Below are 27,086 nucleotides of genomic sequence, written 5' to 3' on the forward strand. Positions count from 1 at the left end.
GCTCTTTCCCCACCCAGGTATCATGTCATCACAGACTAATCTCATAATAGTGACTAAGGCAGTACAAATTGGAGCATGGAACAAAAAATGATGCTTTTCTTCTCCCTTGACAATTTCTTCCTCAGAGGAGAGCTTTCCTTGGAGCGGAGGCAGCTCTTGTAAAGTTGTACTTCTGTGTGCCGGTTTCACTGGTTTTAAATAGGTATTTGATTTTTTTAAAAAAATATTTTATTTATTTATTCGAGAGAGAGAGAGAGGCAGAGAGGCAGAGAGGCAGAGACACAGGCAGAGGGAGAAGCGGGCCCCATGCAGGGAGCCCAATGTGGGACTCAATCCCAGGACTCCATCCCAAGGACTCCAAAATCATGCCCTAGGCAGAAGGCAGGCACTAAACCGTTGAGCCACTCAGAGATCCCCTAAATAGGTATTTGATTGTGGGAAAGGTGGTTCAAACACCAGATAGGATCTAGGCTAGAAGGTCTACCTTAGTAGACCTCCTAGCCTCAATTTCCAATGTTTGAGTACTTGTACATAGGAGCAAGAAGGCAGGAAAAAAACAAAACAAAACAAAACAGAATGGTTAATCATATCATGTTACCTTAAAGCTTTCAGGCATAAGAATTGTAAATCCACCTGGAAAGCAGGCTTTTTTGCCTCTTAAATTAAGCAATTTAATCTAAGAAGGAATAGTTATGGATCAGTGAGTAACCAAGCTGATCAACTAGCATTTGTTTCTCTCTTACTCTTTAGTGCTACCTCCTAACTCTTTAGTATTTATGTGTAGTTTCTCTAAGAGTACCCCCTCCATATATTTATTTATTATTTATAGTTGTGTGTGTATTTTTTTTAAGATTTCTTTTTAGTTTTTATTTATTTATGATAGTCATCACAGAGAGAGAGAGAGAGAGAGAGAGAGAGAGGCAGAGACACAGGCAGAGGGAGAAGCAGGCTCCATGCACCAGGAGCCCGACGTGGGATTCGATCCCTGGTCTCCAGGATCACGCCCTGGGCCAAAGGCAGGCGCCAAACCGCTGAGCCACCCAGGGATCCCCTGTGTGTATATTTTTTAAGGAGGATAAGATTGAGAAAGCATACAGTTGTTTTCCATTCATCACATCTATAGCAACAGGGTCTTCAAGTCTCTGGGCAAAATGCCAAGTTATCATTGCACACCTGACTAATTGCAGACCAAAATAATGAAGACAGACATAGTTGATCTATGCTATGGTCATTCAGGATAATTTTCAGTGTACTGATTGCAGTTGCTGCTGTGCATGTCCTAAGTAAAGTTGGGAAATAACCAAATTTGCCTTTTGATAACCTTCTGGCTCTTTTTCCTTCGACCTGCTCCATTATTACTCTGCTCAGCAGCCCCTTTTATCCAGAGTGACCCATTCTGACATGGAAATACCCTGAAGATCTGTCTTTTTGCTCAACTAGAAATGCTTCCATTTTCAGAGCAACATTCTTCATCATTCTTTCTCTTCAACATTCTTTTAAATCTTGTCAAAGTTGTCTCTTCAAAATGAGAAGGTAACTGAATTAATGGTTAGTCTTTATTTTTTTTAAGATTTTATTCACCTATTCATGAGAGAGACACACACACACACACAGAGTTACAATTTTATATTTTAAAATATATATTTTAAAGAGAGAGAGAGAGAGGGGCAGAGACACTGGCAGAGGGAGAAGCAGGCTCCATGCAGGGAGCCTGACGCGGGACTCGATCCTGGGTCGCCAGGATCACACCCTGGGCTGAAGGCTGCGCTAAACTGCTGAGCCACCCTGCCCCCAGTCTTTAATGTTCATCATTGGAGGAGTGGCTAGCAGATTTTCAGAGCTTCTGGTTTTAGATTTCCTGTCTAATTTTTCTCTGACCTAGAGCATATACAGACATCAAATTTATGAGGGGCTCAGTTATTTCTCCTTCCCCCCTCCAAGTTCATTTGTTGAAATCCTAACCTCTAGTATCTCAGAATATGATTGTGTTTGGAGATAGGGTCTTTTAGGAGGTAAGCCATTAGGATGAGTTCTAATCCAGTATGACCAGTGTCATATAAGAAGAGGAGATTAGGATGCAGATGTGTGCATGCACAGAGTAAAGACCATGAGAGGACACAGCGAGAAGGTGGCCATCTGCAAGCCAAGGAGAGAGACCTCAGAAGAAGCCAGACCTGCTGACCTCTTGATCTTAAACTTCTAACCTTGATCTTAAACTATGAGGAAATAGATTTCTGTTGTTTAAGCCCCTTGGTCTGTGGTGTTTTGTTATGGCAGCCCTAGCAAGGTGTAGACAGTTTTTTAAGTGCCTGATTTAAGCTTTGACTGCAGAGGCATTCATTTCAAAGAGGCATCCGCTTCAAGGATGGCTCTATGGAATAAACACATTGTCAGTCACAAGACTAGATAAATAGCCACCTCCTCACACTGAGGCTCCTTTGTTTTAAGGACCTTTGTTGATTTTGATAATTAACCATTTGGGCTACTTGTCTTTTCTTGCTTTGAATTACCATTCTTAGGTTTTAACTTCACCATTAAAGGGTAAGCTTGCAAAATGCCAGGGCCCTGCCCTCAACCCTGTAAAAGCAGAACCCCAGACCTGTGCCGTCTCTCTCTCTCTTTCTTTCTCTTCCGTGACCTCACTGTGTGGCCACAGGTGTGCTATGTAATTTCCAGGTCTTGTAAGTAATACATGTTTATTTTTTCAAAGTTTCCTGATGGCCATTGCTGAAGGGCATCTTGCAATCATAATAAGAACCACAAGGGTTCATCCAGTTGTAACACTGGTTTGGAAATGGAGAGGTCTGTGGGAAGCTCTCCTGGCCCAGGTGAGTTCCCCCAGACATTTCTAGCTGATAGAATTACTATAGATAGGCTGAGATGAGCACAAAACACCAACTAATATAGATTTATACACAGATAACATGTATAGATGTCTGGGTAGTTATTACACTGAGAGGCAAAGGCATTATTCAAAATTATCTTGGTCTAGTTCAATAGGGATGTTCCTAAGTTCTGCTGTTAAGCCCATAAAGGCAATTCAACTAGTAGTGCAGCATGACAGAAATCCAGCGTGGCAATAACTTGTGAAAATAAACTGCTGGTTACAGTTGACGACTTGATTGATGAGGAAGCAACAGTGTGATGTTGCCACTAAAAGCTGTTACAATATTAAGCTACACTCATACCATTCCCTAGTCTTAGGATATTATAATTTCACTATATTCTACCAAGAATGGTGTTTCACTCTGGGTGCCACCCTTTTAGGGGGAAACTGGCCAACTAGAGTGTGTTCAGTGAAGGACAAGCCTGGAATTTGGAACCCTGGATGAGCCATTTTGTGAGGAAAGTTGCAGCTGTGTTCTGAGTTGCAGGCAAGGGAGAACTCTGTTCAAGGTGGAAGTTCCTGGCTGGCAGGAACGATGGGCGTTATGGTGGAATTTCTGACATTCTTTCCCCCCTGGATGATTGGTGGAGCCCATGAGTGGATGACATTCCTCCGGTGACAGTCCTTATGCATGTGACAGCGGTCAGAAAGGTCAGAGTGAATGAAGAGTGTAGAGTCCATGGCTGGGGGAATCTTTCTCTCTTTTCCCTCGACCTTGCTGTCGCTGAAGTGAACCTGCATACCATAGCTGTCCTGCCACCCACCTGAGGATGAGTCTCATGCTGAAGGATGTTAGGATAGAGAAATAGGAAGAAGCTGGGGTCTTGATGATGTCGCTGAACCCTTGTGGCAGTCAACACTCAAATCTGCCCTCACTGTTGGGTTTTCTACTCAGAGATAAATGTCCTTACCTGTTTAAAGCTTTTGAGTTGGGATTTCCTTTACTTTGCCACAAACCATCCTAACAGACTGTGCAGGATTGGGCTGAAGGTAAGGATGAGCTTTCCCAGGTAATCTGAAATATCCATTAGTGAAGCAGACAAGAATGGAGCCTTTGTCACTGTCAGTATTCAAAGAGAGGTCGACTCTGATTTTTAAAAAATCCTATATTGGGTAGAATTTTGGTCTAAATGATTCTTTAGCATGGTTCAAACGTGGATGATCTAAGATCCAAAAATAATTCTCACTAAGGTGTGAGTGACCATGAAGCTGAACCTTTCCTCAGGACATTTGCATTATCCCCACCATGATAACTCAGATGAGGATTTTATTAGTAGAATGTGGAGGTGGGGGAGATTTTTATGCATGACAACCTTCCAGGTGCTCCTTGCCCACTTCAAATGAGTGAGCATTCTTCTCTTCTCCTCCAGGGGTCTGTGTCTGCCACCCCCACTTTTGGAAGATTGTTGAACCCTGACCAAAGGGGAAATAAATCATATTGTGACTGCTGGATTTGCAAAGCACAACATATAGAGGGCCTACAGCATGGAGAGGAAAAGTGAAAAAGAGCAGAGGCTGTGGTCTGAGAGCTGCCAGAGGGAGGGGCCTAGAGGCCCAGGGGCAAGGCCAAGTGGTGGACACAGGTGTGTGTGGATTACAGGGAGGCATTTTTCTATCTTTGTAACCCCTTTTGATGTCCACCTTCCATAGTTCATATTCTAAAAATAATTTTTCTAAAATTACTCAAATTTTTTCTAAAAATTTTCTAAAAGCATTTTAAAAATGTTTTATTATTTTAAAATATAAAATTGTAATAAAATGTTGACTGTGCTTTAAAAGCCACACAATCTCTCCGTTTGAATTTATCATCCTGGCAGGATATTTGCAAATACTCCTGTTTCCCCCCTGAGATGTGAGTCACTTGGGTATACTTTTTTTTTTTTTTTAAGATTTATTTATTTTTATTTATGATAGACACAGAGAAAAAGAGAGAGGCAGAGACACAGGAGGAAGGAGAAGCAGGTTCCATGCCGGGAGCCCGACGCGGGACTTGATCCCGGGACTCCAGGATCGCGCCCTGGACCAAAGGCAGGGGTCAAACTGCTGAGCCACCCAGGGATCCCTATACTCTTGATTCTGATCCCAGTGTTGATTAAATTTCTGATGGTTCCTATAATTAAATATAAAATACCAGTGAAAACTGGAGGTTGGTCTCATACCTGTGATTCTGAACCAGAAAGTGTGCTCTCCTGCTATGTATCTTGTCCTGCACTTAGCCCAGACTGGGCTTGTTGGGGAGAAATGTTCCCAGAAGTTCAGAGGGTCACATGGCAGGTGGGACATCACTGAGTGTTGGGGATGGACCAGGCCCCTGAAATCAAGTCGTGTTGTCTACTTTGTCTTAACACCGAGGAGGACAACTGGGAGTGGGAACATGACTCACCAGGGCCAGGTGGTTAAATGGATCGTTGTTGACCTGAGAGTCAAAGTGTGAGAATGCCTAGGTTTTACTTCAGGATATCATTTTTCGAGCATTTCGATTTGCAAGAAAACCAAATCTGATTGATTTTTCAGTTGATGAGAGGGATCAATGCAAAGGCAATTGATGCAATGCAAGAGACAAAGATGATGTGGAGGAGCTAATTACTAAGCTTGTAAATATTTGTGTGTGTACTGGGGGCAGAAGATGGCCCAGCCAGCATTTCTCCCTGGTGACAGGAATCCTCTGTCCTGGACATGGGCTCTCGTGTCAAGCTGGCCTCGCGCTTTCCTAGCTGTGGCTGGGGAACCAGAGGAGAGAAAGAAGCTGCATTCAGGGCTGGGCTGTGTTCACATTAGAGGCCACGTGAGCAAGAGGCCAGTCCGTTCGCTGCTGGGTGGCTTTCTTTGCTTCCCCTCCAAAGAGTGACCTTCCCCTTCCTCAGGTGGGAAGGCCCAGTTCGGCTCCACTGGGAAGGTTCAGCCAGTTCCTTTATTTTAAGCTCTTGGCTTTCCAGCCTCTGCCTGAAACAAGGCAGTTTGTGTCAGAGTCCAGCTCCAATAGGAAAGTTAAAATTTCCTGAAAAAGTCCCAGTATAATGGAAACTTATCATTCTGAGAGATACTGTGTGAGCAGTTCTGTCAAGCTGTTAATTATTAAACAAAATCAATATTTTTAGTTTAATTTTGAGTCTTCTCAGTGAGAAAAACTGAAGGTCATGCCTTTAAAGACATGCTCCCCCACCAAAATCCCAGTGTGTGTTTTTGGTGACCATCTGGGAAATGGAGGCTGGCAAAAAGGCCACTGAAATGGCAGTGGAAGAGGTAAGAGTGTGTTTTCCTGTTTGTCTGGGGGCTCTCTTCCTTATTGGCTCTTAGTTGTTACTGCCACTGAGGCATGAGGGTCAGCAAAGCTAGGAGAGCCTCAAGGTGGCTGACTGGGCACTGAAAGAGCTGTTAAGTGCTTCGGGTCACCGCTGGCCCACAAGCAGACATTCCGTGACCCCAGTCAGATGTAGGGGCCAGAAGCCAGCAGTAGCCAGGCGATGACATGGCCAGAAAGTTGGCCAAGGTTTTAGGAAAACAATTAAGGTCAAAGGCAAGCAAAGAGTCCCCAAACAGATGCTAAGAATGTTTGTGGCACTACAGAGCCCTGTCTCTCAGAGCTCAGAGATGGTCCTGTTCTTGGAGGAGAAAGGTGTGCTGACCACACTTTCCTTGGGAGGCAGACAGAGAAGAGGAGGTATGAATGGCTCTAGGTGGCTTCTGGCACTCTATGATCCACCTTGGCCTCCCCTCCAGGAAATAACCAAATAGGGAAGTCCCTGTGACCTTTCATTTGTAGACATACTGGTTTGGTTGTTTAAATTTGTACTAACCATGGTTCTAGGCTTATGACCCTTGTCCCTATAGTAGACTCACAAGACTCAAATACAAGTATGCAACAGTGGGGGCTGTTTTCATGTCCTAAAATGCTAATAGAAGTACTTCATTATTAGTAGTAAATATAGAGAAATGGCAGCTGCCTCTTATTAAGCACCTACTGTATGTCAGGCCCCGTGTACAACAGTAACAATCCTGAGAAGTTAGAATTGTAATTTCCATTTGGCAAATAAGGAAAGTGAGGCTTTGAGAGGTTGAATAACTTGCCTAAGGTAACCAGCTGGCAAGAGCTGGGATTCAACATAGCTTGTCTGGACCCTAAATCCAATGCTCTTAAGGACTATGGTGAGAATGCACCTGGCAGACCTCCCCCTGAGTAGAATTGACCAGACGCCCCAGGGCTATGCTCTGAACCCAAACCGGTATTTGCCCAAGGCTCTGGCAGCACTCTCCTCCTCCCCCTGCTCCCTGCCCAGCCAGCAACCCAGCCAGCAGGGATACTGTAACAGGTAGCCTACCCCCCCCCCCCCCCAGACATGGGACTCCTCCAGTGGCCTCCTTCAGCTTGAGAACTCTTCGAGAGGTTGCAGAAGTTTCCTTAGACTGCTCAGTGGTCTAGGACACCTATACCCATCCTTCCTTCCCCCTCTTCTTTATCTGGGCTCAGACCATGTTATGGGTTTCCACCTTTCCTCCCCTTTTTCTGCCACAGGTACTCTCACTGATATGATCCTTGCATGTTTAACTCCATTTCAGTGTTTGCTTTTCAGAAGACCTGGACTAACACAGTGCGTGTACCATGTGGAATTTCCAGCCTGCTGGCATAAACTGGGAGGGAGAGGGGGTGTCAGACAATTTCCTCTTTCTCTCCAGGCCCCACACTAAAAGCCCTATGGCACAGAGCCCAGTGTTGGTCCTCCCTGTTGTATTTACCCCCTGGTAGTTTCTTAGGTGATCAGTCTTGCCTTCCTTATTCACTGACTCATCCTTTCACGTAGGAAACATTTATTGATTTTCACTATGTTCTAGGCTCTGGGGATTAAAAGATGAATGTCAGGGAATCTGCCCTCAAAGGAATCACGGTCCAGTGGAAGAACAATTTGGTCAACAGATAAACAATACTAATTGCTAATAACTCTTCAGCGCTTACTCTCTGTCAGGTATTCTTGAGGCGTTTTGTGTGAATCAGCTCATTATACATTTACAACTATTGTGTGAGATAGGTGGTGTGACTGTTTCCGTGTGCACATGGGGCAGCTGAGGCAGAGAGCGAAGCGGCAGATGGGAAGTGACAGAGTTGGGGTCTGAATGCCGGCGGGGCCCTTACACGTACTGTGCCGCCACCCTGCCCCGACGGCGCTGCCTGTTCTCACAGAGTCTAACCGTGCCTGGGGATGCAGGCTTCCATGCTGACAAAAAATCCCATCGGCTGCCAGTGAGAACGACCTCACTGGATGAGCTGGTGGGCCCAGCACGCCTCTTTTGCCGTGGAGTGCCTGGGAGTAGCGGGCTCTCTGTTGTTTCATGTCTCTTTGGCTACCCGGAGCATCCCTGGGCCGGCTAACACTCACGTCCCGGGGCCGGCTCTGGACAGGTGCAGAAGTATGCTCCCGCCCATTTCTACGTGGGCACTCATCTTGCAGAACTCTCATTCAGTAAATGAGTAATAACAAAAATAACAAATACTTAACTTTGGTTCTTTTTGGCTTTTCGAAGGCTTCTGCTTTTGTCGCTTAATCCCAACAAGCCTGTGTGGCAGGCCAGGAGTATAAATATTCTCATTTTAAAGGAGAGGAAATTTTGAAGCTTAGAAAAGTCATGATTACCCAGTCCATGGTTGTGGAGGGACTTGAATCTAGGCCCCTACGGTTTTGCTGACTGTGCTCTTCCAGAACCCCACCAGCAGCTACATTTATGTTGCTAGGAAATGGCACAGGTTTTAATTACTAGGGTGGGAGGCAGTCAGCAGACTCTGGGTTAAAGGAGTTTCTATTTTGGCCCATAATTATTTAAGCAGAATTTGGAGTACTGTCTTGTTGTTTTGTACTTTCTTAAAGGCGATTGCTGAGGAGAAGCATGCCCCTACCCCAACTTGACCCTACTGTGAGTCCAGATGCAGTGTTTCAGGGTGAGGAAGGAAAGTTACCCCTCCTGAAAATGGAAAGTGAAACTGACCAGTCCAATTTCCTAGTTCTAGCTGGGTAGAATGTTAGTGGTCAGCAACAGTGGGAACAAGTCAACCTCACCTCAGCCTTTCCTATAAGTGTGACAAGTGGGGTGGTAGAGAAGAAAAACGAAGGAAGTTTTCTTCACAATTTCCTAAGCTCATGTCTATTATCAAGGGATGCCTGGGTGGCTCAGTTGGTTAAGTGTCTACCTTTGGCTTAGGTCAGGACCTCAGGGTCCTGGGATCACACACCACATCAGGCTCCCTGCTCAGCAGTCTGCTTCTCCTTTTGCCCTTCCCCCTCACTGGTACATGCTCTCTCTCTCTCTTTTTTTCTTTATCTCAAATAAATAAAATCTTAAGAAAAAAAAAAAGAGTTGCTTCTCGCCTCTCAGTTCTTGGCTGGGTGAAAATAAATTGCATTTTTGTGGCCTGCCCCAGACAAAGCCCATCTGTCTGTCCTCACACCAGTAAATCCAGACATCAATGTCTGTTTAGATTAGAATTGATTCCTGAACCAGGAAACTCAGAAGAGGCTGTTTAAAGGGTGGTTATTAATGGCCTCCTTGCAAGCCTGTGTCCTGCCATTTGAACGAAATTTACATAGAGAGAGGAAGCACATTTATAAGTATCGGAAAGAGATGAAGAAAGAGGAAACCTTCATGGGGGCTGTGGTACCTCGTGCTTGGTTAGCAACACTGGGGTTTCCTGAACGATGAAACAGGGGCCTTCAAGCCTCCTGCTCTGAGAGTCCTGGTGGAGACCCTTCTCCCCAGTGATAGCTTTTGGAATGCCGGTATGAACAGGGCTTAAGGATCTTGATAAACTTGGCCCATGAAAGCTGTGGTTGGGCCATCCCCAGAGATGCCAGATCCATGGTAGAGGTGGTTTTCTGTAACTCTTCCAGATTTATCTCAGAGACTGGTTGAGAGGACTTCTGTCTGTGGCCAGAAGCAGCTCCCTGGAGGAATTATTTCTCCACTGGGGTTAACTTTCTTGAGATCAACCATTCCTTCAGACAGGGAGCTGGTTAGGAGATGTGAATCTTTGAGTTTTCAAATGTCGTTCTACCATTAAACCTGCTGCTGATGACCTAGGACAAGTCAGTTCACGTCCTTGTGCACTCCATTTTCCAGCTGCAAAGTGGGAGATACTGACCTCTTTCACAGCTTCCTGAGGACACTGAAAGGACAAAGTGAGAACACATTAAAACTTCTGAGGCTCGGAGTGGTATGAGAACTCCAGATAACCCCTGGCTTCTCAGATGAGAATGGAGTAGTTTGGCTTGAGTACTCAGGGAAGTTTCCTGAAGGTTGAGCTTGGACGAGGGTTGGAGAGGCCCAGTAAGGCTGGGGAGCAGGAGTGCTGTTGTCAAGGTCTCTCTGGTTGTCATGGCAGCTTCAGCTATGGGGCTATTTTTATTCAAGCTGAAGAGCAGGTAGGGTGCTGTTGGGGAGGGGAAGGGAAGAGCCAGTCATCTTTTGCTTTAAAGCAAAACAAAACTAACACTTTGAATAGTTCACTTAGAGCCACTAGTGAAATAGTTCACTTAGAGCTGGATAGAGATCTGAGAGACCTGAGGTCTCCCTTCCTCCTGCCTAGCTCATAACCTTGAGAAGGACCAGGGGAATTATCTGGTGAAGGAAGGATAAAGGATTCCTTGTCTATGTGAGCTGGAAAAGACTGGCATTGATGTACAAGTAGAGTCCTGATCCAGAACCCTCTATCTAGTGCAGCAGATCCACTGATGTGTAATGAAACTGGTCAGCCTCAGGAATCTGCAACTGACACAGAACATCTGGATGGCAAAGCAGGTTGGTTGTGACAGGTGAGCTGGCGAGTGTTGGGATGCTCAGGAAGTCAGCATGGGCTTGTGGGAGGAGTGGACTGATTCTTGCTCCTCCTTTCTGTTCCTTTCTCCTTGTTTCCAGGGAGGCAGAGTGGCCGCCATGGGTTTCTTTAAAGTCTGAGTTAGGGCTATGCTGATAGGACTCTGCCCTCCTTACCTTTTTGGCATCACGAGGAAGAGGGGGAGGATGATGAAGGTGACAGGGACAATGAACTCACACTAAATATCACTAAATAATCGTTACCTCCCCCCACCTCTGACTTTAATGCCAGTAAGATATGTAGTGGCTAAGTCATTCCTCTGACTCTGCTACCATTATTATGACTGATGACTATGTGACTTTGCCAGGAGTTGGTAACCTTCAGGTTGGGTATACTTGTCATTGTGTTGGGAGTTTTTTTAAGTGAGAGGGGTTCATTGGACAGGAAATTCAATACCCATAACCAAGGTGGATGAACAAGGGGGAAGAAAGACCCGTGGGTGATAACTAAAATGAATAAGCAGTCTTGATGTTTGCCAGGAAGCTAGGGGGAGGTTATTGAAACTCAAAACCTGAGTCCCACCATTACAGGCCTCTCACCTCACCCCAGAACCCATATGCTCTTGCAGGGAGCAAAAGCTCCTTCATTTGGATCCACACCTTCGGAATTTCAGGATGAAGCCAGTCTTGAGGTCTCCCTTTGTGCTTTCTAAGGACATGATAATAACTTTGACACTGATTTTCTAAGCTAATAGCTTAGAAACAAGATACATGGTAGGAGAAATGTTTAGTCTACTTACAAATCATTTTTCTAAGCATTTTGTGAACCATGCTTGTGATATACTTTCAGACATAAGGTTAATTATAGCATCTCATTTGCTCATGAGAGCGGATAGAGCAGGATGTTGGCTTGGTAACAGCTTGTTAGCCACTAGTTTATGTTATTTTATACATTTGGAGGCACTGCTGCTCAGGGTGTGATGAGTGGTCAGCCACTCCCCTTCTCGATTCTGACCAAGATTGACAAAAGAACTGACATATTCTGCTTGTGTCCCTGGAATTATTAAAAAAAAAAAAACAAGCAAAGTTCTTCCACTTTTAGAAAAATAAAGCTCTATTTTCAATCTCTGTTTTATAGGCTTTTTTTTTTTCTCATGAATAGTGTTTGCTGACAGGTCTTTGATATACAACCAAAGTCCTTGAATGGCAGCATTCAGGGTTCTCTCTGACCCTTAGGTTACCTTTCCCCTCTCATCCCATATAGAAAGTGCCCCCGCATTGCTTCCTGTAGTTCAGACTCATTTGCTGTCAAGCCATTGTGCCCTTAATCATGCCTTTACCTCTGCCAGGAAAGTCGTTCTGACCCCCATGTCAGCATTTTCTGTGCCTTTCAAGGCCTTACTTGTCATTTCTTTGGGGATGTCCTTCCTACTTTGATCCTCTGGGGGGCATAAACTGTGTTTTATTTATAAATTCCTACTTATCCCTCATAATTGCTTTTTTTGAAATTATTCTTGTTCTCATTTGTCTCTGGAAGTTGAAAGACACTGTCCTGTGTTTCTCGCCTGTGTGGTCTCTCCATTGTAAAGGAGGACAGAAGTATTCTCACCCCTACATTACTTGGAGGGGTCTTAGGATAGGCCTTGAATATTTGTTATTCATCGATAAGCAATGAATGTATATTGAAGGAATAAAGGAATGAATTATGAATTATTTTATTAATTTAAATGGAAATGTACCTTTTTCACCAAAGAGTAATCTTAGCATCCAGATGCTATTTGACTCTGTTAAAGTGTCAGCTTGCTTCCTTCATCTTTCAGGAAGTTTGTCTCAACTCTCTGGACTTCTGTTCAATTTTTCCTGTGCCAGCACTTTTTAAACACTTAGAAACTTAACTTGATTTAGTTGTAGCTACAGTCTCACCACACAGGCTGGTGCTTGCTGGTAAGGGCTTCCATAGTTCTCTCAGGTTTTCCACATGGAGCCTCCTCTTTCCATTTCAGCTGTAAACTTCTTAAGGCCCAGACTACAGAGGACACACTTTTGGTACTCCCCGGTGGGTCCCATGTCAGACACAATCAGTAGATATCTGCTAGGTGATATGGAAGCTCAGGCTTCAGAACATTTTATGTCGGGCTTTCAGACATCGTTTTGTTTTACAGTTTCATCATGGTGGCTTGGGAAGGATGGGTGAGAATTGTAATAGTTGAGAAGTTTCATCTTGAGTGGGAAAGCCACTGGACGTTTCTTCAGACTTCAGGCAGTTCTCTATGTTCCAGCCTCATCTGTGTGATGGTTAAATTTGGGTCCCTGACCCAGGATGCAAATGAAGAGGGAACACGGCCCCTTTCTTTCATGGACACTGCCACCTACACTGTGTGGCTATTCATTTCTGTATTCTTCCAATAAATCTTTGACTTTTCTTCACTCTTTCCTTGATCAACTGCACTAGAAATCTTGGACACAATTGATAATCATCTCCTATTTTATTCCAGCCCACGGACACGCATTCCCCAATGACCTCAATTTCACTGGCCCTAATGATCATTTCTGTTTCATTCCATTTGGGGCTAGGTTGGTGAAAAGCCTTCATTCTCTACAGAAATGTCTCTCCTTAGTTTCTTTCTTTGTTTGCTTTCTTTTCCTTTTCATCTAAAACTTGGGGAAAATAATTCAACATGTTTATGCTACAGGCCTTCTTTCTCCCTTCCTCCCTTCACTTTTATTTTAAGAATCACTAATACACTTAGTTTAACATAAGAGAAACAGTATAATATAATTCAGCTTTTCTGAAACTTTGGTCATTTGAGAATCATCAACGTGGATTTTGGTTTATCTTAAAAAAAACAACAGATTTATTTATTTATTTATTTATTTATTTATATTTTTCCTTTTTTAACAGTTTTATTGAGATATAATTCATATGCCATGCAATTCTCCCATTTAAAGTATAAAATTCATTTTTTTGGTATATTACATAACCAATTTTTAAAATGTGGCAAAATATATATAACAATATTTGTAATTTTAACCAATTATAGCTATACAATTCAGTGACATTAATTACATTCACAGCGTCATGTAGCCATTGCCACAGTCTATGTCCATTGTACTAGCAACAATATTTTCTTTGAGTCATTTCATGGTTTTTTACTTAGGTAAATTTATTTTAATTTAAAAAAATATTTTATTTATTCATTAGAGACAGAGAGAGAGGCAGAGACATAGAGGGAGAAGGAGGGTCCTCGCAAGGAACTTGATGGGGGACTTGATCCCAGGACCTGGGATCATGCCCTGAGCTGAAGGCAGAGACTCAAACACTAAGCCACCCCGGCGTCCCTAAGTAAATTTTGTTTAAAAGGAAACTTTGCCAGTATAATGGAAAAACCAGTATCTCTTAATATGAAAAGAAAGAAACTTCAAAAATAAAGACAATAATAATCAAACAGTGGTATTAAGTTCTACTGGATACTCATGCCTACAGAAAGAAGCCTGTGGGCTTAAGGCCTTGTTCTCACCATTGTACAAAGGGAGAAAAAGAAAAGCATGTGAGAGGGGTACTCAAGGCATCCTCTTAGCTTACCAAGCCTTCTTCTTAATATAAATGGTATTGGAAGAATTGAAAGAGGATTGCTTTCTACCATGTGGTTTAGTATCACTGAATATTTGCTGTACACTTTGGAATCATCTATTCAACAGGTTACATGGTTCACAATGTGAAATACACTATCAGAGTTCATGAGAGCATGGACTTGGGGGTTAAATTTTCATACAGTAAGTACTTATGTGATTTGGACAACTTACTTAAATTTCTGTGCCGTAGTTTTCTCATCTGTGAAATGGGCAGAATCATATCAATCCCTTAGTTGTGATAAAATGGAATCATATATGTTAAGGGTTTTACCTGGTTTTTGGCATATAGTAAATGCTCAACAAACGTGTTTTTTTTTTTTTAATTTTTAAGATTTATTTATTTATGAGAGACAGAGAGAGGCAAAGACACAGGCAGAGGGAGAAGCAGGCTCCTTGCAGGGAGCCCGATGCGGGACTTAATCCCAGGACCCCAGGATCACACCCTTAGCCAAAGGCAGATAGATGCTCAATCACTGAGCCGCCCAGGTGTCCCAAACGTGGTTGTTCTAATGAATGATCCTTGTTTATAACGTTCTCAAAGCTTAGCATTACTTTTCTTTTTTTTTTTTTTTTAAGATTTTATTTATTTATTCATGATAGTCACACAGAGAGAGACAGAGAGGCAGAGACACAGGCAGAGGGAGAAGCAGGCTCCATGCACCGGGAGCCCGATGTGGGATTTGATCCCGGGTCTCCAGGATCGCGCCCTGGGCCAAAGGCAGGCGCCAAACCGCTGCGCCACCCAGGGATCCCTTAGCATTACTTTTCAAGAGAAGTTAGCTTGTGGATTCTGAAAAAACTCTCCAAGATCTGCAAACACCATTCTCTGGCCCTCATGCAAGCTATCAAAAAGCTGTAGTCCTGACTGAGTGCCAGATAATGTGCAGGGAAAAGACAGCAAATTTGTTAGTCTGAAAACTTATTTGTAAAGTAAGAGAGTGCAGCCTTGGGTCAGGGGCCCCTTGAGCTTGCTGGATTCTAGCTGGTTTCATTGGCATTCAGTGTCTCTTGATTAAACGCCATCCTCGGGATGTGCCTGTTGGCCCTGGTGGCAGGTCGCAGCATATCTAACCCAAGGTATCATGGCTCTAAACAGGGCAGCACCATTAGGCACTGGTGAGCAAAAGGATTACATCCTGTCTTCTGAGCTGCAGCCACAACCCCATAACAGAATAGCAAGTGATAGCTGCTTCCTGCCCTGGACCCATCCACAAACCAGGCAAGGCACAGACCCCTGGAGGGCAAACTCCCACTTGCTTGCTTACTTCCATCTTTCAGGCACAGGGTTTCTATCTATAAACTGAGAATAGGATATTGATTTCTCTCTCCCAGCATTGTCCTGTATTAAATGAGATTAAGACTGTTAAGCAGTCACTGTAATATTCAATAAAGAGTAACTTCTATTATTTTTGGTAGGAAGGAGTCTGTCACCAACCCTCTCACCTAGCAGGAGCTGCTCCGTGTGGTGTCGTTGGGGATACAGTTGCATACATACACACATTTCAATCAAAATTCATAGAATTTATACACCCAAATAATGTAGAGACTCCCTCATAAGGGAAAAAAAATTAGGAATCTTTAGTGTTGGCAAATTATTCTGATGTTTTTAAATATCTATAAACACATTCAACTCCTTATGTTTGATGTTCTTTCCCAAATCTGAAAGCAAAACATATCAATATGAGCAAGAAAGATACCAATATAGGTATGAAATAAATAAAAGGCTAAGGAATGTATTCATTTTGCCAGATGATGCTTTATTGAAGCAGCATCATGAACATGGCACGAGGCTGTGGTGCTCGTCCATTCCATTGAGGGGGGCTTGCTGCCACTCCCCTGTGTTATTCTGGGACTTAGATCTCCCACCTCATTTTTCTATATAAAGTAGTATACAGGGTAACCTTCTGGTGTTCATGTGACACAAACACCTCCTTTACTTTTTTTTTTTAAATTTTTAAAAAATTATTTATTTATTTATGATAGTCACACACAGAGAGAGAGAGAGAGAGAGAGAGAGAGAGAGAGAGGCAGAGACACAGGCAGAGGGAGAAGCAGGCTCCATGCACCGGGAGCCCGACTCCAGGATCGCGCCCTGGGCCAAAGGCAGGCGCCAAACCGCTGCACCACCCAGGGATCCCAAACACCTCCTTTACATATTGCACTGCCTCCTCTCTTCTTTCTTCACTGGCCCCTGACATCCAGTGTAGCACGATCCAGCTGCAAAATGATTGCAAACACACTCACACACACGTACACACAGACATCACAAACCTATGGCAGGACCCAATTATAACATGGTCATACAGATCATCTGGAATGACTTTGCATTTCATTTTAGAGGCACTATCATCTAAATGAAAAGGCCAAGCACATATTCCCATAAGGACTGTATATCTGAGGCCTTTGGTAGCTGCCAGTTTGAGAAACATGGTGTCACATCTGGCCTAAATCCCCAAAGTATTTGGAACAGCCCCCAAAATTAAACAAAATGTGAGAAAAGACAAATAGACAAGACCATGGCCCTGGATGAGAGTGTAACAGCAGTTACAAGTGACCAAACTGTCACTGAATTATCTGGCAGCAAGGGCAAAAAGTGAAACGCACCACATTAGCCTGTTCTTATTGTCTAATAGGAGAAAACAGGCAAGTTCTCTGAAGAGACAAGATTTTCCTGCCTCTGAATCCAAGGAGTATTTGCCACATGGATCCTTTATACAAGAGACTCTGGTGAGCCAGATGACCCAGGAAGTCTTTGTGTATAATTTCTCGAGTTCCTGTGGACCTCATAAAAGCTGAGAGAATATTGTTCAGTTTTAAAGCAGTGAGGATACTATTGGTATCCTAATGATAATTTACATGGTGGGGGAGTGTCCTCAGGGTTTTCAGGTGCCCTCACTCAGACATTTATTATGTGAGTCTCAGGGCAGCGCCTTATCTTCAAGGTGGGGAGGGTCATGAGGGACCGCATACATAGGTGGCAAAGCTTGGCACTGGCTCATTCTGTCAGGTGGGTTTCAGTGGTGCTTCCATCTGGGTGGGCATTTCCTTCAAGGAAACCTTGGGTTGGCTGAGGCAAGCGGGCCCCGGCCCAGTCTGTAGCATGCCCTGGAAGAGGTAGCTATGGCTGGAAGAAACCTAAGTGGTGGTGATGTTAGGGCCTCCAGAATCAGCCTCAGGATGAATGGCATCCTGCCTGACTTCCTGAAGTGAATTAGCTGTCACTGCTGCCATGAGTGAATTCATTTCGAGTGACTGGAAGGAACTGTGGACATGGCCCATCTGAATGCTGGGGATTATCTGCCAAGTGCTACAGTACTAAGGGTCAATCTCGTTTGTGCCAAGCTAGTGACACAATTCACCAAAGGATTCAGCGGCTGCTTTCTCTTTACCCAACCCCCTATCCAAGTGCTTTCTCATTGTGTAAACTCAGAAAACACAGGAAAGATTGGAAGGTAGAAAGGAAAGAAGAGGGAGGGAGGGAAGAAGGGCCATGCACAAGCCAAGCCCAGATTTTGTTTCGACCTTTTATTTTATTTTATTTTTGTTCCGACCTTTTAAATGCATGTCTCTTCATATAGTTGATACTCTACACATAAGATACATGATTTTATTTCCTGCTTTGTTGCTTACTGTAATGTTATAAGCTTCCACTTAAAACTCTTTGAACGTAGGGATCCCTGGGTGGCGCAGCGGTTTGGCGCCTGCCTTTGGCCCAGGGCGCGATCCTGGAGACCCGGGATCGAATCCCACGTCGGGCTCCCGGTGCATGGAGCCTGCTTCTCCCTCTGCCTATGTCTCTGCCTCTCTCTCTCTCTCTCACTGTGTGCCTATCATAAATAAATAAAATTAAAAAAAAAACAACAAAAAAAAACTCTTTGAAAATAATATATTTATGTATCCTTTCCATGGACAGTTAAGTTGTTTTCCACTTTTTACTGGTGCAAAGAATGATTTAGCAGACATCTTGGTTCATTATCTTTGTCTATGTTTTGGACATTTATTTTCCTCTCAAAGAGAAATTTGTAGTAGAATTATGTGCCAAAAGATATGACCATTTTAGACTTTCTCTTTCCCTGTATGTGGACACGTGGCTTTGCAGAAAGGTCTTACCAGTTTATACTTCCCTTAGCATCAAATGAGAGTAGATATCTGTCTTCCCTCATCTTTTTTTAAAAATTTTTTTATTTATTTATGATAGTCACACACACACAGAGAGAGAGAGAGAGAGAGAGAGAGAGAGGCAGAGGGAGAAGCAGGCTTCATGCACCGGGAGCCTGACGTGGGATTCGATCCCGGGTCTCCAGGATCTCACCCTAGGCCAAAGGCAGGCGCCAAACCGCTGCACCACCCAGGGATCCCTGTCTTCCCTCATCTTAAAACATTTCCTAATTTGAAAAGGTAGAGTAGCAGTGTTGTTTTTATTCTTATTTCCATGATAATTAGTGGAAGTGGATGGGTTTTTTTTGTTTTTTGTTTTAGATGGGGAGGTAATTCGTATTTCTTCCTTTGCGAATTATCTAATTTTTGGGTGTTTTGTTTTAAAGATTTCATTTATTTATTCATGAGAGACACACAGAGAGAGGCAGAGACACAGGCAGAGGGGGAAGCAGGCTCCCCTGGGGAGCCCGATGTGGGACTCGATCCCGGGACCCCACTATCACGACTGGAGCCAAAGGTAGACACTCAGCCACTGAGCCACCCAGGTGTCCCTTGTTAGGTGTTTTTATTTTTTTTATTTTTATTTTTATTATTATTTTTATTATTATTATTTTTTTGTTAGGTGTTTTTAAAGAGATTTCTATAATTCCTTCATATATTAAGGAGATTATCCCTGTGGCATATTTATTTTAAATTTTAAATCAGTTTGTGATTGGTCATTGGATATTTTAATAACAACTTTATTGATATATAATTCACATAATATAAAAGTGATTCAGGCAGCCTCAGTGGCCCAGCGGTTTGGCGCCGCTTTCGGCCCAGAGTGTGATCCTGGAGACCCGGGATTGAGTCCCACGTTGTACTCCCTTCATGGAGCCTGCTTCTCCCCCTGCCTGTGCCTCTACCTCTCTCTCTCTGTGTCTGTCATGAATAAATAAATAAAATCTTAAAAAAAAACAAACATACAAGTGACTCATTTTTTTCAAAACTTTATTTAAATTGTATTAATTAACATATAGTGTATTATTTGTTTCAGGGGTAAAGTTGGGTGATTCATCAGTTGCATATCACAGCCAGTGCTCATTACATCAAACAAGTTACCCATTTAAAGTGTACAATTCAGTGGTATTTTTTTGGATATTCATAGTCTTGTGCAACTATTACCACAGTTAATTCTAGAATATTTTCATCCCCTCAAAAGAGAAACTGCATACCCTTTAGCTATCATCTCTCAAAGCTCTCTACCCGACTAAGTCCCCCAGCCCTAGGCAACCCCTAATTTATGTTTGTCTCTATAGATTTTTTTAAAAAGATTTTATTTATTTACTCATGAGAGATACAGAGAGAGAGTCAGAGACATAGGCAGAGGGAGAAGCAGGCTCCCTGCTGGACTTGATCCTGGGACACTGGGATTACACCCTGAACCAATGGCAAATGCTCAACCACTGAGCCACCCAGGCGTCCCTGTTTCTATAGATTTGCCTCCTATGGACATATCACATATTTGGAATCATAGAATATGTGGTCTTTTGTGGCTGGCTTCTTTCACTCAGCATCATGTTTTCAATGTTCAATATTTTGTTCCTTTTTATGACTGAATAATATACCATGTTTTGTCTATCCATTCATTAGTTGAGGGACATTTGGGTTGTTTCTACCCTTGGCCAATATGACTAATGCCACCAAAGCAATACAATTTAGATTTTAGATTTTTCAAACTTTGTTTACTAAAGTTTTAAATTCATACCAACTCTATTGCTTGTCTAGATTATATTTTAGTTGTTTAAGATGAACAAGCTTTTCCCAAACCAATGATAAAATTTTCACCCATATTTCCATATTTTTAATTTTTTTTAAAAGATTTTATTTATTTATTTGAGAGAGAGAGAGAGAGAGAGAGAGAAAGCACAAACAGGAGAAGTTAACAGAGGGAGAGGGAGAAGCAGATTCCCCACTGACCAGGGACCCCGATGTGGGGCTTGATCCTAGGACCCTGGGATCCTTACCTGAGTCAAAGGCAGCCGCTTAACTGACTGAGCCACCCAGATGCCCCTCATCTTTTTGATTTTTAAAATCTGTTTTATTTTTCACTTCAGTCTATAATTTATCAAAACTTTATTTGGGGGTATATGAGATTTAGGAAGCATCTAAATAGTCCCTCTGTCCCATCACCCTACCCCAAATAGCTAAAATTTCTGCACCATCTGCTGAGCCATTCTTCTTGCCAACCATTTTGTTTATTCTATACCGATTTTTAATGTTTTCTTGATGACATATTAAGTTTTTATGAGAATGAAGCTTGATTTTGGGGTTATCCATTGTATTTAATTGCTGTTTAATTTTTTATAAATGTAATACGAAACAGGACTACACTTTATTGTTTCTTAAATTTTGGTAAGAGGCATAAACCTATATAAATGGAATTTTCCTAGATAGGAAGATTGGATATTATAAAGAACATTGTTGTAACTGTAATTTAAAATTCAATGCAAGGGATCCCTGGGTGGCGCAGCGGTTTGGCGCGCCTGCCTTTGGCCCAGGGCGCGATCCTGGAGACCCGGGATCGAATCCCACATCGGGCTCCGGGTGCATGGAGCCTGCTTCTGCCTATGTCTCTGCCTCTCTCTCTCTCTCTTTCTGTGACTATCGTAAATAAAAAATTAAAAAAAAAAATAAAATAAAATTCAATGCAAGAAGAGGGGTATATGACTTGTACTCTGAATTTTATTTGAAAAAAGGAATTTTTTCCCATGAGTATTGATTTTGTCAGATTTTCTACTTGTTCTGAGACAATTATGGTAATTAATATTTTTCTATAAAATTGTGTTGAAATTTAAAAAATTCTTAGTGTAGAGTTTTCACATCAGTATGTTTCTAAAATTCTTTTCCATATCTGTCATTATCCTGTCTTCTCAATGGCTTACTTATATTTTCTCTGTTCTTTCCTTAATATATTTACTAGAGCTTTGACTCTTTGGCCAGCTGACTAATTACAGATATGTAATTTGGGAGAAATGAAGAGTTTTTCTTTTTTGAAGCAATGGTAGACTATACATTGGGTCTGTCCCAAGGAGCTTATACCTGTAAAATCACTTAGAACAAGGAATTGGCAAGAGTTGGTGCCTGGCACTGGGCTGCTCAGGGTAGTGTCTAAACAAATCTGGAGGAATTCTGGGGAAGTTCTTGCAGTTTTAAGTAACTGATTAGGTGTTTAAGTCAATGAGATTTTTTTTCTTATTCAGGAAGAACCTCAGAAATGGAAAAAATGGGATAGTCTAGGCATCAAATAATAAAATATTAAAGCTTGATACGATACTATATAATTATTCAGAAGAGAAAATATTAATTATCCCTGATCTTTTTGGCTCTTTCCTAAACAGGCTCCCTTGGTGGGTGGGAGCTTGTGGTGTGTACGGCTTGTGTGGTGTGTACGGCTCTGTCTGTAGAGGTAACCATCCTGACTGTTATAGAAGTAATCCATCAAGAAGAGAAGGTAGCAGGGAAGGACAGATCCAGCAGAGAAAGTGGCAGCCTCCATTGATGTGGCTGGAAAGCAGGGAGCCAGGGAGGCTATTGCACTTAGCCTTTGAGGGGGATAACTGGCATTGTTAAAGGAGTTAGGATTGGAAAAGAAAGGAGAGCTATAAGAGATTGATGCCTCTGATGGCTAGTGAAAACCAGTATCAACCCTCCTTGGAACTTCCAGGACCCTTTGCCTTGTCTCTTAACACTAAATTCTGCTGGGATTCCTATTGTGCAAGCAGGATCAGAGACCTGGCTGGCTCTGCCAGGCCTTGTGGAATAGTGAGTCTTGGGGGAAATCCCAGAGAGGGGAAGAACAACAGGAGTATGTCTCATTGCCCATCACAGTCTGGGGGCTGTGCAGAGGCATCTGGCAGTGCAGACATAGGCTATAGGATAAGACCACTGTCTGAGGCTGCAGAGTTTTTAAGCTGCATATCTGGGAATCCTCAGCCCTTTCCCCAGCCTGAGCATATCCTGGAGATCCTTGTCTCACAGCTACAGCAGTAGGACGTGATGGTGCCTTGCCCCCTAGACCAGCTCCCCAACCTCAGCCTTCATGGTCATGGGAGCACAGCCTGTTCCCCTGGTGTGACCTGAGGTCTAATGGCCAAGCCTATGGGTGCAGCTCTCTGTGGGATACATCAGTGGCTCAATGCACCACCCCAGCATTCTTCTAGGGCTTACTGTTCTGAGCTCTGCCAGAGGCCACCTCCTTCCCCAGGAGGCCAGCCTGCAGGAATGAGCCAAGATAAGTCTTACCTCTCACGGGACCTGCCCTTTTAGACTGTGGGCTCTCCGAAGACAGGATTGATGTCTCATTAATTTTCATGTCAAGTGCCTGACATGTTTGCCTGGCTCTGTAAGTGGTTTAGAGGTAAAGAAGAGCAAGCCCAAGAAAGGAACTGGATGAACCTTCTATCTCTTAACCATTCTTAGCCATTTTGTTCCTCTTTGAGGATCTGATGAAAGCTTTGTACTATCTCTAGAGAAGTATAGGCAAGTACGCACACATACACACACACAAACACACAGACAGAATCTTGCACACAAGGTATCAATTGATGGGCCCTAGTTAAGAGCCTCTGCCTTAGAGGTCTGGTAGGTTCTACTTACACCATCTCAGCATCATCTCATTCCATGCCATGCCTCACACATTTGCACACTCCTCCTCACCTGCTCTGAGCTTGTGCACAATATAGGTATTAGCTATGGTACCGATCTGGGACCTAGTTATATTGATCCAAGATTTGTTGGAAATGATTGCTTTTCATTGTTGTTCCAGAGTGTTTCCATTGGATAGCCATGACCCTGAGGATTAATGGCTTCCTGGATAGCACAGGTCTTACTTGGGGTTCAAAAGATGACCATTAAGTGGACAGTCCATGCTTGACCCCACCTGAGGAGAGGGGGCCTCCTTTCCTCGCAGCCACCAAAGCCAGCAGTGCAGGAAGTCTGGAGGCAAATCTTCCAGAAATCTACTGGTTAAGAGTAGACTTCCCAGCCTTGGGCAACATCCTGTCTCAGACTTTTCGTTCTTCTTCTCCACAGTCCTCTTGTTGGCATCCTACCCTTGCTGCCTACCGGGTAATTGACTTTTTCCCGGCAGGTCGTGTTTCATGATTTCCTGAGTCACTCTCTTCAGCTTCTATTTATTTGACATTCAGAGCCATTTCCTATTTGGTAATGTTTGGGGCTTTCATGGGGTGGAACATGCCCATCAGTTCTCCTTCCTTGTGTTTTTATTCAGTGATGTCCTTTGTCCCATAGATTCTGGCTGTGACTCAGTCACTGACACAGAGACCGAGGACGAGAAGGTCGCTTCCTGCTTGAAGCAGCAGAGCCTGCCACTGCAGACTTCACCTGGGAACCTGATGGTGGTGCAGCCAGACCGCATTCGCTGTGGGGTAGGCACTCCTGGGGCTGGTGGATCAGTGTCAGCCTTTTCAATGGATGCATTTGTTGCAGTAAAGGGGTGTTATCTCAGCCTTCCCTTGGGGATTTCATTATCGATTAGCTGCTCTGGGAATCCCAGTACCTGAGCCTTGAGCACACCTCACTCCTTTAGGTAAGAGAGAAGAGAGCTCAGGAAAGTATGTGTCATCCATTTAAGACTTCATCTTTGTTTTTTAAAGATTATTAATTTATTTATGAGAGAGAGAGAGAGAAAGAGAGAGAGTAGAGTGAGTGAGAACACGGGTAGGGTAGGAGGGGCAGATGGAGAGGGAAAAGCAGACCCCTTACTGAGTGGAGAGCCCAACATGGGGCTTGATTCCAGGACCCTGAGATTATGACCTGAGCTTAAGGCATATGCTTAACCAACTGAGCCACCCAGGTGCCCCCTATCTAAGATTTTAAGTTCATAGATCAGAAACAGAGCATGTGGCAAACATGAGCATTACCAACCCTGGAGGTAGAGGCCTGGGTCTGTTCCTGCCAGCCTAGTGCTGAGAGGAAGTAGATAGAGGGGCATTTTGAGAGCTTGCTTCTCCATCAATTGACCACTGCTGTACCTCAAATGAATGCTTTGAAGTTTGCTGGCTGAAACTCACCAATATTGGTTGTTAATTTTAGATAATTTTAAAGTTAAAAGCCAAAGCATAATGTGACTAACATTTTCAGGATGAGACCTATGTTAACAGGTGACTTAAATGTGATGGCCCAATTGATGGGCCACCGTCATTTAAATCCTACCATAGATTTTCATTATCTTTCCTTTCCTGATGAAAAAAATGTGTGATACTAGTTCAGAACAGCAAAACCCTTCCCTGTAGATACAAGCCCTATGCTAAGTTTGCCCCTATGGTGTCTGTGAGACAAGGGGTATGGGAGTCTTGGCAATGGGAAGTACTAGCTACCTTGCACCTGTGCGTGGTTTCACATGCAGCCTGAGGCCACAGGCATTGGGCAAGGACTCCCTCCATGGGGATTGCAGACAGTTGCTTTGGGATAGATCGAGCTCATAGATATGGTTGGTTTAGATTATACAGTGTTTTATTTATTTATTTTTTAAAGACTTTATTTATTTATTCATAGAGACAGACAGAGAGAGAGAGAGAGAGGTGCAGACACAGGCAGAGAGAGAAGCAGGCACCGTGCAGAGAGCCCGACATGGGACTCGATCCAGGGTCTCCAGGATCACGCCCCCAGGCTGCAGGCAGCGCTAAACCACTGCGCCACCGGGGCTGCCCTGTACAGTGTTTTAAAAATTAGGCATGAAAATCTATTCCCAGCTTCGTTTTTGTTTTTTTAAAAATTGTGTTTGTTTATTCATGAGAGACACACACACACACACACACACACACACACAGAGGTAGAGAAACAGGCAGAGGGAGAAGTAGGCTCCATGCAGGGAGCCTGTTGTGGGACTTGATCCCAGGACTCCAGGATCATGCCCTGGGCTGAAGGCAGGCGCTAAGCCGCTGAACCACCCAGGGGTCCCATCCCAGTTTCCCTTGAATCAGAATCTGATAATACCAGGCCTGAGGTGAGTGGCTGGGCCTAGCAACCCATTAGATGGGGCATGAATTCCCTAGTTCATTGCTCCCATCACTCCCTGTTCTTATTTTCAGCCCACTTCATGCCCTCTCTTCATTGGTTAGGCCTTTGTGGGCATTTTAGTTTCCAGTCTCTCCATATGCCTTCCTGTCTTCCCCACATTCCTCTCATCCTAAGACCAGACTGGTGGGCACCGGTGGGTAAGGGCGTTTGGAAACAAAGAATAGTACTCTTAACATGCCTTTCTGATTCTCCAGACTTTCATTCTTTCTCCTGTCCTGGCTTCCAGATTCTCCCTGTGGCCTTCTCTAGGTCTCTGGATCCTGGAGCAGCCAGACTGGGGTTGGGTCCTATTGTCAATAGAGAGGACACATTCATTCTCTCTGACTCCCCATGCTGCCTGGGAGAAGGAGCAGGTGCGACAGGCCCAGGCCTGCAGCCAGAGTCAGGTCAACCAAATACACATTCACATTTAACATCTTCCTCACCTGTTGTGAAATGGTGGCCCTGGTCATGAAGGCCTCCTATGAGGTCTTTATAAAAGAATTATAGGATGAACGTTTGGGGATTAGCACCAGAAGTGCTGCTCTTTGGACAGCCTGTCATTACCTGTTCAAGTCTTAAGAGGCTCATCTACTTAACCAGCACAATAAAATAATTGTATGTGGCAGACCTGGCAAAAAATCTTAAAGCCAGGTGAAATAGCTATTCAGATTATTCATGCCTGGGCAAAATCAGTCCTCCAATAAGGTATTTTGCCCATTCTAAAACAGCATGGGAAGCAGAACCCAAGTTAGCCTCTCTAGGCTGGTTCCTCCTACATGGTAAGGTGCATGTGAGTCACCTGGGGATCTTGGTAAAATAAAGACTCTGATGGTGCAGTGGGTCCAGGCACGGCCTGAGATTTTGCATTTCAAATCAGCTTCCAGTGCTGTCCGTTGGCTTCATGTTGAGTAGCCAGGCTACTGTCAGAATAGTGCTTCTCAAACCATCTGTGAAGACCTCTTTTATTTTGTTTGTCAAATTTTCCAATATGTCATGGACCAATGCTTTAATCAAATGCAATAAAAAAGAAATGCTATAAAAATGAGATTAAAAAGGTATATGAAATACAAGCCCAAGGATTTTAAATTATTATATTAGATTCAACAGACATAAAATTGCTTCCTTCAAATTGCTGTACAGGTTTGTAAATGTTCACTCTTGGTCTTTGTAACTTGTTTCTTTGGGACCCATGGCAGTTGTGCCCAGTGTTGGACAGCAAACCCCACCCTTCTCTGGGTAGCTTCACTAGATAGAGCTGGGGCTCAGGGAGCTGGGAGACCCTCTACCCAGCACCCTGATAGGGCACCCAGGAGGGAGAGGGGACACTTACTGCTTTCCCATTCCAGGCGGAAACCACAGTCTACGTCATCGTGAGATGTAAGTTGGATGAGAGGGTGTCAACAGAAGCAGAATTTTCTCCTGAGGATTCTCCCTCAGTAAGGGTGGAAGCCAAGCTGGAGAATGAATACACCGTTTCCGTGAAGGCCCCCAGTGAGTAGCCCCATTTACCTCCAGAAATCAGGCAATCCTGTTTAGAAAGAGGCCC

At 43.6% G+C, this 27,086-nt stretch overlaps 1 protein-coding gene across 1 annotated transcript in view; it reads left to right on the top strand.

The window, feature by feature from the left end:
- Window positions 1-27,086, top strand: part of PIK3AP1 (phosphoinositide-3-kinase adaptor protein 1) — a 119,575-nt gene that overhangs the window by 34,706 nt on the left and 57,783 nt on the right. The window contains exons 3-4 of the mRNA XM_041729683.1: window positions 23,768-23,904; window positions 26,887-27,031. Of these exons, the coding sequence (XP_041585617.1) occupies window positions 23,768-23,904; window positions 26,887-27,031 (282 nt within the window). The remainder of the gene's footprint in view (window positions 1-23,767; window positions 23,905-26,886; window positions 27,032-27,086) is intronic.

This window comes from Vulpes lagopus, chromosome 2 (genome assembly GCF_018345385.1).
Source record: "Vulpes lagopus strain Blue_001 chromosome 2, ASM1834538v1, whole genome shotgun sequence".
NCBI classification, from domain to species: Eukaryota; Metazoa; Chordata; class Mammalia; order Carnivora; family Canidae; genus Vulpes; species Vulpes lagopus.